This window comes from Micrasema longulum, unplaced genomic scaffold (genome assembly GCF_059751315.1).
Source record: "Micrasema longulum isolate JH-2025_06_02 unplaced genomic scaffold, ASM5975131v1 h1tg001666l, whole genome shotgun sequence".
Classification (NCBI taxonomy): domain Eukaryota; kingdom Metazoa; phylum Arthropoda; class Insecta; order Trichoptera; family Brachycentridae; genus Micrasema; species Micrasema longulum.
In genome coordinates this window covers 110,092-124,130 of record NW_028278845.1, presented here as the reverse complement: position 1 = coordinate 124,130, position 14,039 = coordinate 110,092, and the positions used below count along the sequence as shown (strand labels likewise).

Genomic DNA, 14,039 nt, shown 5'->3' with positions numbered 1-14,039 from the left:
GATATTTAACAGTAAATTAAAAAAAAAAAGTTCTCTATAACACAAAGTGCTCATAATATAACGCGTCTACTTATTGCTACTTATAAACAAGAAATAACGACAGTTTGGTCTGTCAGTCTAAAAATAATCACACCAGGATGTTGCCGCTACATAAAATGTGTTTAAAACATAAAAAGAGGATTAAAACTACATCTTTTAACAAAAAAACAATAAACCAATTCAAAACAATGTTAGCCAGAAGTAGAGATAGCTAAAAAGGTCGCTCTTTTTCTCTTTAGTCTAATAATTTAAATACGTATTTATTACTAATGTTAAATAACCCGTCAAATAATCTGGTTTAAAACTAGTAAATACGCAGTTCATTAAAAATTTAATTAGATTGTTACACAAATGCGTTATAGTGGTACATAATTTTAAACGGAAGTTCTTGTTTTGATTCCCAGTTAGATAAAATGAACAAAACTAAATGTGAATTTTTAAAGCCCTAGATGCTATGTAAAGGAATTCACTACTAATTCTATGTCTCCTGGACTGATATGGTGCAAAATAATCTTAAATAAATATTATTAAATTTAATTTATTTAGCAAAATTTCCAGATTTTTTAAGGACAGCTTTTACAAACAATATAATATGGCGGTTTAATATATATACGGCCTAAGCCAACAACAACAGTAACATGAAGAAACATAAATGCAAGAAACTAAACAAAAAGAACATAAAACTATTTAGCAAAGACAAACAAGGGCAAAACCATTATAGTATACAATATATTAAAAAAAACGAAAGACCAAAAACTTTGAGCTAAACCATGCCAATCCAACTTCATCCCACACTGTTTAATCGCGAAGAGATCTACTAAAAGCCGGAAGATCTATCCCAAAAAATTCCAAGTCGATTGATGAATTGACTAATCTACACATTCTGGACATTGGGGCATAAAAACCAAAGTTGCTCTTAGAAGATTTTATAAATAGCAGATTTTGACTTCTGGTGACACGGTTGGGAACATGAAAAGAAATTGAGTGCAACAGAGATGGGACATCACTCAAAGCATTAAGTATTTTGAAAATGCATATAAGGTCCATCTCAGTTCTACGTCTCTCCAATGAAGACAGATTAAGAGATTGCTCTATTTCAAAATAAAAATAATTACTCCTTTGTAATCCGAGCAACCATGCCACTTTTCTTAAAAAACGGTGTTGGACAGACTCGATATGGTCAATATGAGTCCTGTAGAATGGAGACCAAATAGGAGAAGCGTATTCTAGATGGGGTCGAACTAGTGAGCAATAAAGAGTTTTGATGGTATTAATATTTTTGAAGTCCGCCGTCACTCTATTGATAAAACCGAGAAGTTTGAGAGATTTGTTTACAATATTATCAATGTGTTCACTATAGGAGAGTTTACTATCTAAAGTAATGCCGAGATCCTTTATTGACGAAATCATTGAAAGGGAAGTATTTTTTAGTTTGTAGTTGAAATGTATAGGTTTTTTTCGTCGCGAGAAAGATATTATTTTACATTTGTCAATGTTAAACAATAATATAAACCATTAATTAACTTTTTCACAATGAGAACCATAAATATCTACTGGAGTCAATTCCTAAATTGTAAATTAACCGCAAAGGGTTGTAATAATATCTAGTGGACTTAAAAGTTTGATGTTAAATTTCGTCATCAATGGACTAATATAATATTGAATTGTCTCTATCAATTAAAATTACTTGTAAATAAACTAAATTTATTCAGTATCAAGTTTTTTTTTAATTTGAAATTTCATTAAAAAATATTTAATCTCGAAACGCTGTTGATAAAACCAACTGATTTAAGAAGCATAAAAATTGACAATATTTTAAGGCGTTGCCTAGTATGAAAGTGAAATAATTATGTCAGATAAAACTCGCATCAGTAAAAGTTCCGGCTTTTTAACTTAAAATCAATAGATGGAAGAATTGAAGGAATGTGGTTGTTCAAACATGCGCAGAGTGGCGATTGTTACACGGTGCGTACATGGCTACTTTCACCAGCCACTGTCAGGTCATTAGCTTTGTAAATGCTTCGACTTCCAAATGTATTCATTATTACACAAACTTTAGCTTTTTTTTTCATTTCAGAAATAACATCGTTACGGTTGTTATTAGTGTTGCTTGATTTCTTAATTTTTATTCGTATACCAATTAAAACCGTCATGTTTAAGGGATATAATTTATGGTAACTGTCGACTCGTAATGGTAAAACTTTGGGCGTATAAAATTAAATGTGATACGTTCAGTCATGTTTCTCCATTATGACATAATAAAAAGTTTCCCGTAGTCTTTAAACCAGTTAGACGCGCCTCACATAAAATGATACATGTGCAGTTTTCAATTTTAGGAGTATGTTTTAAATTCACAAAGACATCAATATTTGCTGTGTATTTTGGATGATCTAGTGCAGCTTAAACTTGTCATAATGTTTCGGCTACCATTGCAAGAGCCGTATTTATGTATTTATTTAGATAATCGTAAAAAAAAAATAAACGACTAGTTATAACTGACATTACACTCAATATATATGAAAATAATTTCAGTTACTATATTACCAATTATTAAATTCAAACACATTATTTTTACTATTATTTTTTGTTGTACTTTCTATTTTACATTTGATTGAATCCTTTGAGCAACTTTGTATTTAGGGTAAACAATGATCATCCCACTGGTCAGTTGCTCCTCCCTCAAGGCCCTCTCAACATTGCTCCACCAAGTGACTTGTGACAAACTCGAACTCTCGTTTGTGTGTGGACATCTTACATAAGTCTGACCACGTGATCGTCATTTTGGCTTTCCACGTGCCCGTACTATCGGAGTCCATGTAGTCTCTTTCAACTTATCTGGAAGAGGTGTGACCCCAAAACAGAAAGACGAATACATTTGTATTTAATATTATCGATTCCGGTAACACTTGTAAACCAACTAGATTATCTTCATTTTTACAGTTTGTATTTTCTGCTCATGCTTTTTATTTACGGTCCAGAATTCTGATTCGTTGAACATTGCTGGACGAACGCCCGTCGTGTACATTTTGCATTTGGTTCTTATATGCATTAAGGTTTGGATAACCTGACAGGGCTGCACATTTTATTTAATCTATATTGACTTGGTGCCTTTCATCATTTTATATATACGGTTGCATCTTGCGTTACTACGAATCCGAGGTATTTGAAGTGTTATAATTTTGGAAGATGTGTGTTGGCTTGATGCTTGCAAAAAGGTGCGTTTTCTGTATAGATGTGTTGAACCGAGTTTGAATTGCCCTACAAATACATGTGGGTGAATCATAAGAACGCAAATCATCATCATTCCATGTCTGCTCCCTAGTTGGAGCATATGGTGTCTTCTTTGTCGGCTGCCAGCATCCTCTCAAGTCTGGTTCGCGTGCCGTATTTCTGACATAAACTTCTGACGAACAGTTAGTAGTGGACGTACAGGACGTCAAGAACCTGATGTCTTGTGGAGTAGGCAAGCATAGTTAAGGCTCTCAGAAGGCATCCGCAGTATATGGCTTAGCCAACTGTATTGTTTCCGTAAACACATATAATTAAAAACACATATACATTGAGACAGTCGGTGCTAATATCGAAATAGTAATCTTTTGAGATATTTCATGCATGGCATGTACTCAACTTTTGTGTTGCTCATATTAAGTCTATTGTTTTTTAAGGCAGCTACACACTCATTTAGAGACTCCTGAAGGCATGTGGGGTTTTCATTTATTAGAACAACATCGTTCGCACACAACATATTGTACACCATGGGGGCTCGTTCTGGATGTCTAAAAATTCACCACATTATTTTTGAAGTGCTATTTGTCGATTTGGACCATTGCGTTTTAGCGTTCAATGTGCATGAAAGTAGAACTAGCAAAACAATAGAAACGAATGACATAAACATAAAAATAATAAAATAGTATTTTGGGATGTAAGCGGGTATTTTTTTTTTCAATGACTCAACGATAAATTAATTTTGCAGATACATCACTCTATATGGGGCACGTTATCATTCAGTCATAAAATTTCAGCTTGTGCACTCATTTATTTAGAATAAACTATATTAAATTCGAAAAATTTTGTCAACAAGTCGAATAAGAACTTTTGTGATAATTCACAATTTAATTTGACACTTTGTATCCCGGAGCCGTGTAAACACGTGATAACTATGCATTGTGTCCCGATCCCGTGTTTTCACGTGGTTTACCAGCTTTCTAAAAAAATGCATTTTATTGACATTTAGTGACTTTCATAAGTACTTGTTTGCTGACACAACGCATGGTTATTATATTCACGTGTTTACACGGCTCCGGGATACAAAGCACAGAAGAAGGAGTCAGGCCCTGTATATGTGCGAACATTGCAATGCGCAATGTGGCTCTCCATAAAGGCCAATGTTGGCAAAACTATCATACAAAAATTACTTATTCAATTATTTCAAATAAATCTGAGAAGTTTTAATTGATTTAACTTAGCACTTTCATGATTATGACACTTTTAAGAAACCCTTCACAAAGCATGAAATTTCACAAAAATGGGCCGGGCACAGGGTAAATTCTATGTGTATTTGGCCGGTGATAAAAGTGATAATTGTCTGTTTGCATTATTAATCAGTGACATTAAAAAAAAAACTTCTTTAGACAGTAGTGTAAAGTAAATAACAGCATTTATCGATACTATTCCTGGCCAATTACCTTTCTTTCCATCCTTCCCTTTACCCATCCTTATGATACCTACCTAACATCAAGATAGAAGAAATTCAAAATTAGAAGATTCGGATTTAGAACAAAAACAATACAACATTTTTTTGCCTTCACATAAAAGTGGATAAAAAGTGGTTGGAATCGTCGAGCGTCGTGGAAAATATTGTAACATTTTATAGTTTATTTTGTCATCAAGTGCCAGAAATTGAAGAACATTCAAATCATATTAAAGGTAGGTATCCATTCCATGGTCCTATCCTTTCTCAAATATTTCCAAATCACAAAACTGAATGAAATTTGTTTTTCATATACAGTCCGCTTTTTCGTTAACAAGCAGAGCTGTCTATAAAGCAAAAACTCTTTAGACATGATACCCACATGAAGTGTACACAGAAAAAATGGGCTCATAAACAAATAACGAATTTCACAGAACACCAAAAAGAAGAATAGTAACCTCATTTGTAGGAAACCAGGTTAATTTATTTAATAAAATAACTAACTAACTAACTAACCATCACGCCATTTCCCCAGAGGGGTAGGCAGAGAGGATAGAACGCCACACCACTCTGTCCTGGCACACTTCCTTTGCTTCCTTCACATTCATACATCTTCTCATGCACGCACGTCGATTATTCCGACTTTTCACATGACCACTTTCAAGAATTTGTTGTACTTGATCATGCCATGTCTTTCTCGGCCTTCCTCGACTTCTACAACCAGACACATTCGCATCATAAATCTTTTTAGCCGTTCTTTCATCATTCATTCGCTCCACATGACCGAACCATCGCAAAAGACCTTTCTTAATTTTGTCGATAATGCTTAACTCAGCCTTCAATTAATGACATATAGATTTTTACATACAATCATAGAAAAAGCAATAAAAAAAACTGAATTCTTGAACTGACAAAAACAAGCTGGTTGCGGCATATGTCATATTTCTTTTTTTTTCCTGCCATGATCCCATATTTATATCCCTTAATTTATAACACAGGGAGACACATTTTGTTCGTTTTTATAATTTCGTTCTATTGAACTCATTCAGGGGAAAAAATGGCATCCACATGTCAGAAATCTAAAAAATGCGATGAACCTGTTTTAGCCATGTACAATCTGAGTTATTTTTTCAATTATCGAAACATTATAACTTGCTTATTATTATTTTATATTAAACGAGCGGACCCGACAAACGTTGTCCTGTCCTGTCGTTGGCTTTCCTGCTATTAGCTGGTTCAGCAAACGTTTTTTCGATATTCGAATTTTCGATAAACTCTATACTAAGTGACATTTGACATTGAGTTTGACATTTCAATCTTTTAGTCTCGTCGTTGTGTAATTTGTTGTTGCCCAAAACAAAATATAAAAAGTGCAATATCTCGTTATTCTACGCCGTTCAACTTTTGTTCGTTATAGTATGTTTACTCTTTGCTCACGAAAACGTGGCACTGTTCTACAATAAATACAAATAAAAATAACGGAAAATAAAAACTTGCAGGTTAGGTTGATTTCAAAACGTTATTACAACATGTTTTGAAGATACACTCAATCATGCACGGAATATCGAAACACAGCAAACAGAAATTTAAATTTCAGAACAACGCCAACCTACGACAGAAGTGACTTGCGCATGTATTGATGCGTACGTCGAATACCACAGAATTTGACATCAGCACCACCTATGGTACACAAACACAACTTTAAATTATTCTCAGAAGGTTAATTATTCAACAATATTTTGAGTTTGTCATTTTTGTAGACAAGGACTGGATTCAACTCCCTGGGGAGCTGTTAGCATTAACATATTGCAACAGAGATGAAGAACATTTTAAAGAAGGTAATATAGAAGTCAAGGCATCTACAGGGCTTATGACCTGTCATTGGCTGGTATAAGTGGCCACACAATGTGTAACATTCACCATTCTGCCCATATTTGAACATCTATATTGCTTCAATTCTTTCATCTGTTGATGTTTGTGAAGTTAAAGAGCTGAAACCTTTATTTATGCGGGTGAGATTCATCTAATTGAATTATTTCACCTACATACTAGGCAACGCCTGAAATTTTTATTTTTTCAATTTCTATACTTCTTCATGGACCAGGTGGATTTATCAACAACAGCTCCCCAGGGAGTTGTATCCAGTCCTTGTCTACAATAATTTGGACAAACTCAAAATATTGTTGATAAATCCACCTGGTCCATGAAGAAGTATAGAAATTGAAAAAATATAAATTTTAGGCGTTGCCTAGTATGTAGGTGAAATAATTCAATTAGATGAATCTCACCCGCATAAATAAATGTTTCAGCTCTTTAACTTCACAAACATCAACAGATGAAAGTATTGAAGTAATATAGATGTTCAAATATGGGCAGAATGGTGAATGTTACACAGTGTGTTAAGTGGCCACTTAACCCAGCCAATGACAGGTCATAAGCCCTTGACTTCTATATTATCATCTTTAAAATGTTCTTCATCTTTGTTGTAATATGTTAAGGTTAATTATTTACAAACTTCCCAGAAGGTTTTAACGGTCAATTTTTCATGAACTTATGTATTTTCATTAAAATAAATATTTTTGGTGAAATTTTAAGGCTGTGTGTTCTGATATGCAAAAATCTTTAAAAATAAATTTTGACCGAAAAATATGTTTTTTTCCTAGAACCAGATAGATAAAGAAATAAGGATTTACTTTATTTATATTTGCCTTTTTTGAGCTACTTTTATATTCGTATTAGCGGTTAGTTTTTCGTTTTATTTCCTCATCTAATTAGATAAGTGGTCAAATCAAAATCGTGTCATAATCACTGCTCTAGTGCCATAATCTAGGGAGAAAATACGAGAATACGCTCTAATGAAGAAAAGTCAGACCGCATTTTACCCTGAGCCCTCTAAAATTATGACACTCAACTCATACCTAATGCGAATTTAGTAATTCTGAAGTAAGCTTGACATTCAATTCGAAACTAAAAGAAATGAAAAGAAAAATGCCTGATTGTGTCGTGAAGGCGTGCAAAAACTGTTCAAATAAAAGAAAAAAGTTTTTTTATTAATAAGTAGGTGCCTAGGTATTTTTTATGGATGAATTGGAAAATACATTTTATTTTAATACAGAATTGTTTTTGTAAACGTCAAACTCTGCTCTTCTAACAACAGGGGTGCATTTATTTAGAATTGCGTTTTTTTTTAAATATAATGGAAGTTTGTTCTTATTATTTTAGTATTACCGAAAATCTCTGATCCAATCCTCCAATCCAATCCTGAAAGAATCTGATCCACAAAAAAATATTGCCGTTTGTAAACATTCAAATACAAACTTGTAACACTGGTAGGTCGATGAATAAAACATTTTTGCTCCAAATTTTTTTAAAGATATTAGATTGCAGATTTTAAAAGCTATAAAAAATGCCCACCGTAAAGCTTATTATTAGGTATGCAAAAAACCGCACGTAAATCGGTTAAGCCGTTTAGTAGGAGTTTAGTGACATCTCACGTACAAAAGAATTATATGCATGTGTACAGACTAGTGCAATTTAATTTTTTTTTTTTTTTTAGAAAAAAGAAATATTTGCGTTCTTATGATTTACCCAAATATTTAATTTTGAGGGCCATTCTCAACGAGTTGTAAATAACTCACTATTAGAAAATGGAATCAAGTTGGGGTAGAGTGGGATTCGAACGACGGACCTTTGGTCCGTGAGTCCGAGACACTAGCCACGGGACCACAACCCGATGATTTATTTGCATAAATACGATACATACATAAAATAAAAAAGCGGTTTATTCACAACTCTGCTGTACAGAAAACTTCATTTGAAAAAGTCATATCTGTTTCTAAAAAAATATACTTTTTATACCCACTCACTGCCAGTGACATTTTTAAAAATAAATAAAACGAATTTTTTAAAGTATTTTTGAATTTCATCATTTTCTACCAAAATTTATTCATTTGTAAAAAGACCTCTTAAGAAATAATTATGTAACGGATTTGACAGGTGCCGTGTGCAGGTGGTTAGACGGCAAACTGCGCAACTGGCGTCGCGGCTCGATTCACGCCAGTTGCAAGAAAAAAATCCACGATAAATTTTTTCTCAAGTAGCCTGGGTGTTATGGTGCATTTTTCATTACCTCCTTCCATATCCCTTCTATTCCACCTGCTGACAAGCCTACAAATAGAGACTTAGCGGGTCATTTCTTTTTTTTTTAAGTATCTTAAATATAAAATAATTTTGGTTGTTTTTTATTTTATTGACTTGTTTTTCTTTGGCGACATTTTTAAGTTTTTATTGGACCAAGTAATAATAAAATGGTGTACACAAGTCAACGTCGGGTATTATTTTAAAGTATGATACCAGTTTATTGTTTATCATTTCAATTTATCATAGGCATTTTTGTTATAATAGATATGTCAATGAATGTTTACAGAATGTCGAATAAAAGCACGTGTCTTTGCAATCCTTCTTTAAAGAAACTGGGTGATATAAAAATATATTTTTCCAAATTATGATGTTTTAACAGTGTCGTTATAAGACGAAACCTGTCATTTTTAATAATAGCATTTGTATAAAACATTGCTGCCTGTTTTTTTTATGTTTTTGTTTGAAATTATTTAAAATTTAATATCTCTAAATTTAATTCAATTGAGTTTTTTTTTTATATACAAATAAAATAACATCCTAAATTATATCTGGCACCCCAGAACCTTTTTTGCGACAGTGGAGAAATTTCATGTACAGAAAAGTCAATTTAAAAAGGTACTCGTTGTTTTTTAAAGTTAATGAATCCACGTATTTTTTTATATTTTTTATATCTAACGTCAAAGGGGTTGATTCTAGTAGTGAAATAGGTAATCCTCTTCGTTTCGTGTTCATATGTATTATAATCGTCTTTTTATGACCCTTTCTCGTATTTCTAGGCAAAAAATCTGGCATTGTGGACGGTTCGTGCATTATTACCATGTACGATATTTTCCATATTTGGCCGCGGACCATAGTCTGAGGTCACGTTTTGTGGCGATATCACTTTTAAATGCTTTTCCTTTGTTACATTATCAGTTCGCGGTTGCCAAAATGCATTACACTTAACGCCGAACTTCTCTGGTCCGAATTCCGTAGAACTTCATCAGTCAGAAACCACTGCATGTACGAGTAGTTATATATTACTAAAATGCCAAGATTCATTTGGTGAAATCGCTTCTTCTATTGTCATTTAAGACGTCACGAGCAAAAAAATGCTTGAATACGTGTTCTTCTGTTTGCTAATATCAACGTGATCGGTGCATTTTAAATTCCTTTCTATTCGACTTAATTTTATTCTTTATTTGGATAACTAACAGCTATATTTATCTTACAAATAAAACAAAACAAATTACATATAAGCCAATTACAGGTTTTCGCAAGTAGCATCACAGTAAGTTAGAAAATATTCTCGAACATAAAATGAACAGTAATATAATGTCAATCAGAAAGAAAAGAAAAAACACTACGAATTATTTCAAAATCAAACGCCGCACGTCGTAATGATTATTCGCAAATTAATATATGTTTAATGATTTTGTTATTACAGTAAAATGATTAAAAATTCGCCATAAATATGAATTTTGCCGACAATTAAATGAAACAAGAGGAATATAAAGAAAAAGGTTATTCCTTAGAACTTAGGAAGGAACATTCATAGAGAGTTTGCATACTAAGGAGTTCGGGACAGTCAATTGAACCAGAGGCAAATACTTCAAACCTTTAATAATTTTGATGCCTTCCTAATATATTGTAAATATTACCCATGTTAGTTAAATAACGAAGAATGGGGAAGTTCAGTGGTTTTTATTTTTTTTTAGTTATTAATAGACTATAAAACTGAAGTAAAAAAAAAAACAATTTTTGTCTATCGTATTATCAGAGCTATGATTTTTTTAAGATTTGGATTCCAGAAATAACTCCGCGTGTGACGTTACAGGTTCTCTTCCGCGTATTCTTGATCATTTTTTCCCATTGATCCATTGATGGCAAGCACACCAAAAATCTTCCATAACCATCATTGGTTGATTTATATGAACTAGTGACGTCGTTCAAAGTAGTTAGATTTCATAAAAAAAAAAATTTTTTTCGTACATTTCCAAAAAACTTTGCCGTACAATTTAATGCTCCAATTTTTACCGCGGGCAAGAAAATATTTATTGTATCAAATTTTTTGTAGGGCTGAAGTTCTTTACTGTCGATATTTTATGTTTTTTATATTTACAAAGTTTAAAATCAGTTTTTGAGTAGATACTAGCATTACGGAAATATTTTAATATTATAATTTTAATATTTAATTCTGAAAAATATCATTTAATGTAAAAGGAAATGTAAAAAATGTTTTCAATAACTATTTTAAATACTTTTATTTTTATTTTAAATACTTTTATTTTTATTTTTAATCCTCTATTTAACATCAAAACATGTATTAAGCAAAAAATAAGAACAATGCAGGTTGAACTTGTCAAAAAAGAGTCAGGCTATTGTATTTAGCAAGTCTTCAAATTAGTATAAAACATAATAAAATGGATTACAAAGAAAAATATTTAAAATTTAAACTTAACTAAAGCTAATATATATGATTTTTTAGCTTAATTAATTTATTATGAATTTTTACGTTTGAAAAATCCTTTCTTTTTTTTTCTTAAAAAAACAACAACAATATATAATGCTTGTCCGAACTGTTGTTATGTTAACTGTGGGTTTGTCATAAACTTAAACGAAAAAAATATATTTGAAGCACTTACTTGTTGCAAAGTTGTTTTATATTTAATTTATGATAATGATTTGATTTTTATGTGGATTCGATATACAAGGTTCATGTATTTATAATGTTCTCAAACTGAACGGTTTGGGTAGGTGGGAAGAAATCGCCTTAAGGCAATATGCCCGCCCTTATATGTATATATATTGTATGTATATACATATATAAAGTGTCAAATAAATAAATAAGGTGTTTTATAAAAATCGTTGAATTGCGAACCTATTAATTAAATGCATTCAATATAAGATTCTGTTTCTGACATTATTGAATTAACTGTAATAAATCATTAAATTGCTTCCGGCTAAGCTCTTGAATCGATCGCTTTGGTTTGCTTCTGGTGGAATCTCAGGGTTCTTCGTCGTTAATTACTTAGAAGTCGGAAGCAGTTTGTTTATTACTTTCCTAGAGAACTCCGATGAACGAGGACTTGTGTGACTGCAAACTTAGCTAGAGCAAGTTCATTAAAAGGTATGGTCAACACATAGAATTTGGTTTTTGATAGTAAGCTCATAGATTAAACAATGTTCTAACTTTATAACTTTTGATGATAAGAGTCGGGATTTGGAAACGTGACGCAGTTTTTGAAATTAGATTTCCGCTGTACTATAACTTTATTTGCACTTTTAAAATATTCTTTAAAAAAATCATTTGAACTTAACTGAAACATACAATTTAATTGTTAGAAATCAAAATAAATTCGAATTTCTCGACTAAAATTCGTCATCTTCTAAAATACCTATTGGAATTTTTTCATGCCTGTGCCTTTATAGATACTCGTATCTATGAATCATTCCAAATATAGAATAATTGATTTGAACAACACTTTATCGATGATTTTCAATACTATAAATTTTAAATACATCTTTTTTACGAATTTCACCTAATATTTTTTTTATTTTCTTCTAAAATAAAAATGTAAAACTTCATTTTGTATGGTAATGTTTATTAAGTTGTAAAAATATTAATTATTTTAATGACACTTAAAAAAAAATATTACCATTAATATTTATCTTATTTTTTGCATACATAAATTTTATTTTATAAAGCTGGAGAAGTTTCTAGGTTGTTGCAAATATTTTGAGGCTATATAAAAATGGCTGTTCTGAGTTCTAGTCAGCTTTACCATGAAAATACTAAAATAGTCTCCACTTTATATTGGAAATGCTGAATGTATCCATTGCATTGCATATGAAGAAATATAATAATAACATTGGATTATTTATTTTTAAATTCTGAATTCTGAGAGGGAAATCAAATTGATATTTTTATCATGAATAACTTATAAAGCGACATTTTCGGGAAATAATACCTCGAGAACGCTTAGCAAAGTAATTCTATGAATATTGATTTTAATTTGACTTATTTATTTATTTATACTTTTACATTGTTTGTATTCTTTTTTATACACAATAATGTTCGGGGTTTCCCGTGCCGAGAAAAACATTATAAAAAATGTGAAACATGCCTTAAATTAGCTATTTAACAAAGTTAACATAATTATAACAATAAAAAAAACGTAATTAATCTAATTAACCTAATTATCATTAGCATAATAAACAATAAAAAAATTTAAATAATCATAAAAAACATAACCAATTTATATAGACCAATAGAACAAATTTCATAAACAGTACACACATTTAACCTATTTGGCTTGATCCACTCATCGATCCGTGTGCAACCCACCTCCACTATCCATTTCTTAATAGCAATTTTATATTGTGAGAACTTACTAATTGTCCTTATGGATAATAGAAGTAGATTGTACACTTTAACCGAGTAGTACGCCAATCCTCTTTGACCGAAGATTGTATTTATTTTTTTGCAGCATCAGGGTGGAGTATTTAGTATCTCTTGTATTTGTAACGGAAGGTAGAGAACAATGTTATCATTTAAGTAAACATGTTATTTGATCGTCACGTCAATGTGAAAGACTTATTCAAATTATTTAGAGCCAGAATGAGTTGGGTTTGGATTATAAATACTCAATATTAAAATAATGATGTGAAACAATAAAAAAAGAGATTGTATAAAAACTTTTTAAAATGCGATGATTAAAATTTGTAAAAGAGTGTTGTTGTCCAAGAAAATCCAACTATGGATTTGGATAACTTAAAAAGTCAAGATTTCGGTCGCATCTCTATTTTTTGTTTTTAAATATATTAATTTGTCGCGCAGTACTAATCCGCTTTTTGATTTCTAAGTGCGTAAGATTAAGATAAGAGACGCAAAATACATTTTCACTGTAACAAACCTTCTGTGTACACACTGTACAAGCATAAATCTAATTCTTGTTTATTTTGTTTTTTAGCGGATCCGAAGTTTAGTTCACCAATCACAAACGTCACAGTTCCTGTTGGAAGAGAAGCAATATTGGGTTGTATAGTTCAAGACCTTTCTACGTACAAGGTAAGTTTTATATGTTTTGTAAGCAAATTTTAGAGTCGAAAAAAGTACGTCAACAAGAACCGATGATTCAAATGAAAAACAGGCCTGTTAAAAAAAATATTTTAAGATTCAAACTTATAT

General features: G+C 31.4%; 1 protein-coding gene across 1 annotated transcript in view; it reads left to right on the top strand.

Annotated features, from left to right (window-relative positions):
* The window catches only part of LOC148274375 (limbic system-associated membrane protein-like), a 168,763-nt gene that overhangs the window by 93,236 nt on the left and 61,488 nt on the right, over positions 1–14,039 (top strand). The window contains exon 2 of the mRNA XM_088237206.1: positions 13,822–13,919. Within this exon, the coding sequence (XP_088093332.1) occupies positions 13,822–13,919 (98 nt within the window). The remainder of the gene's footprint in view (positions 1–13,821; positions 13,920–14,039) is intronic.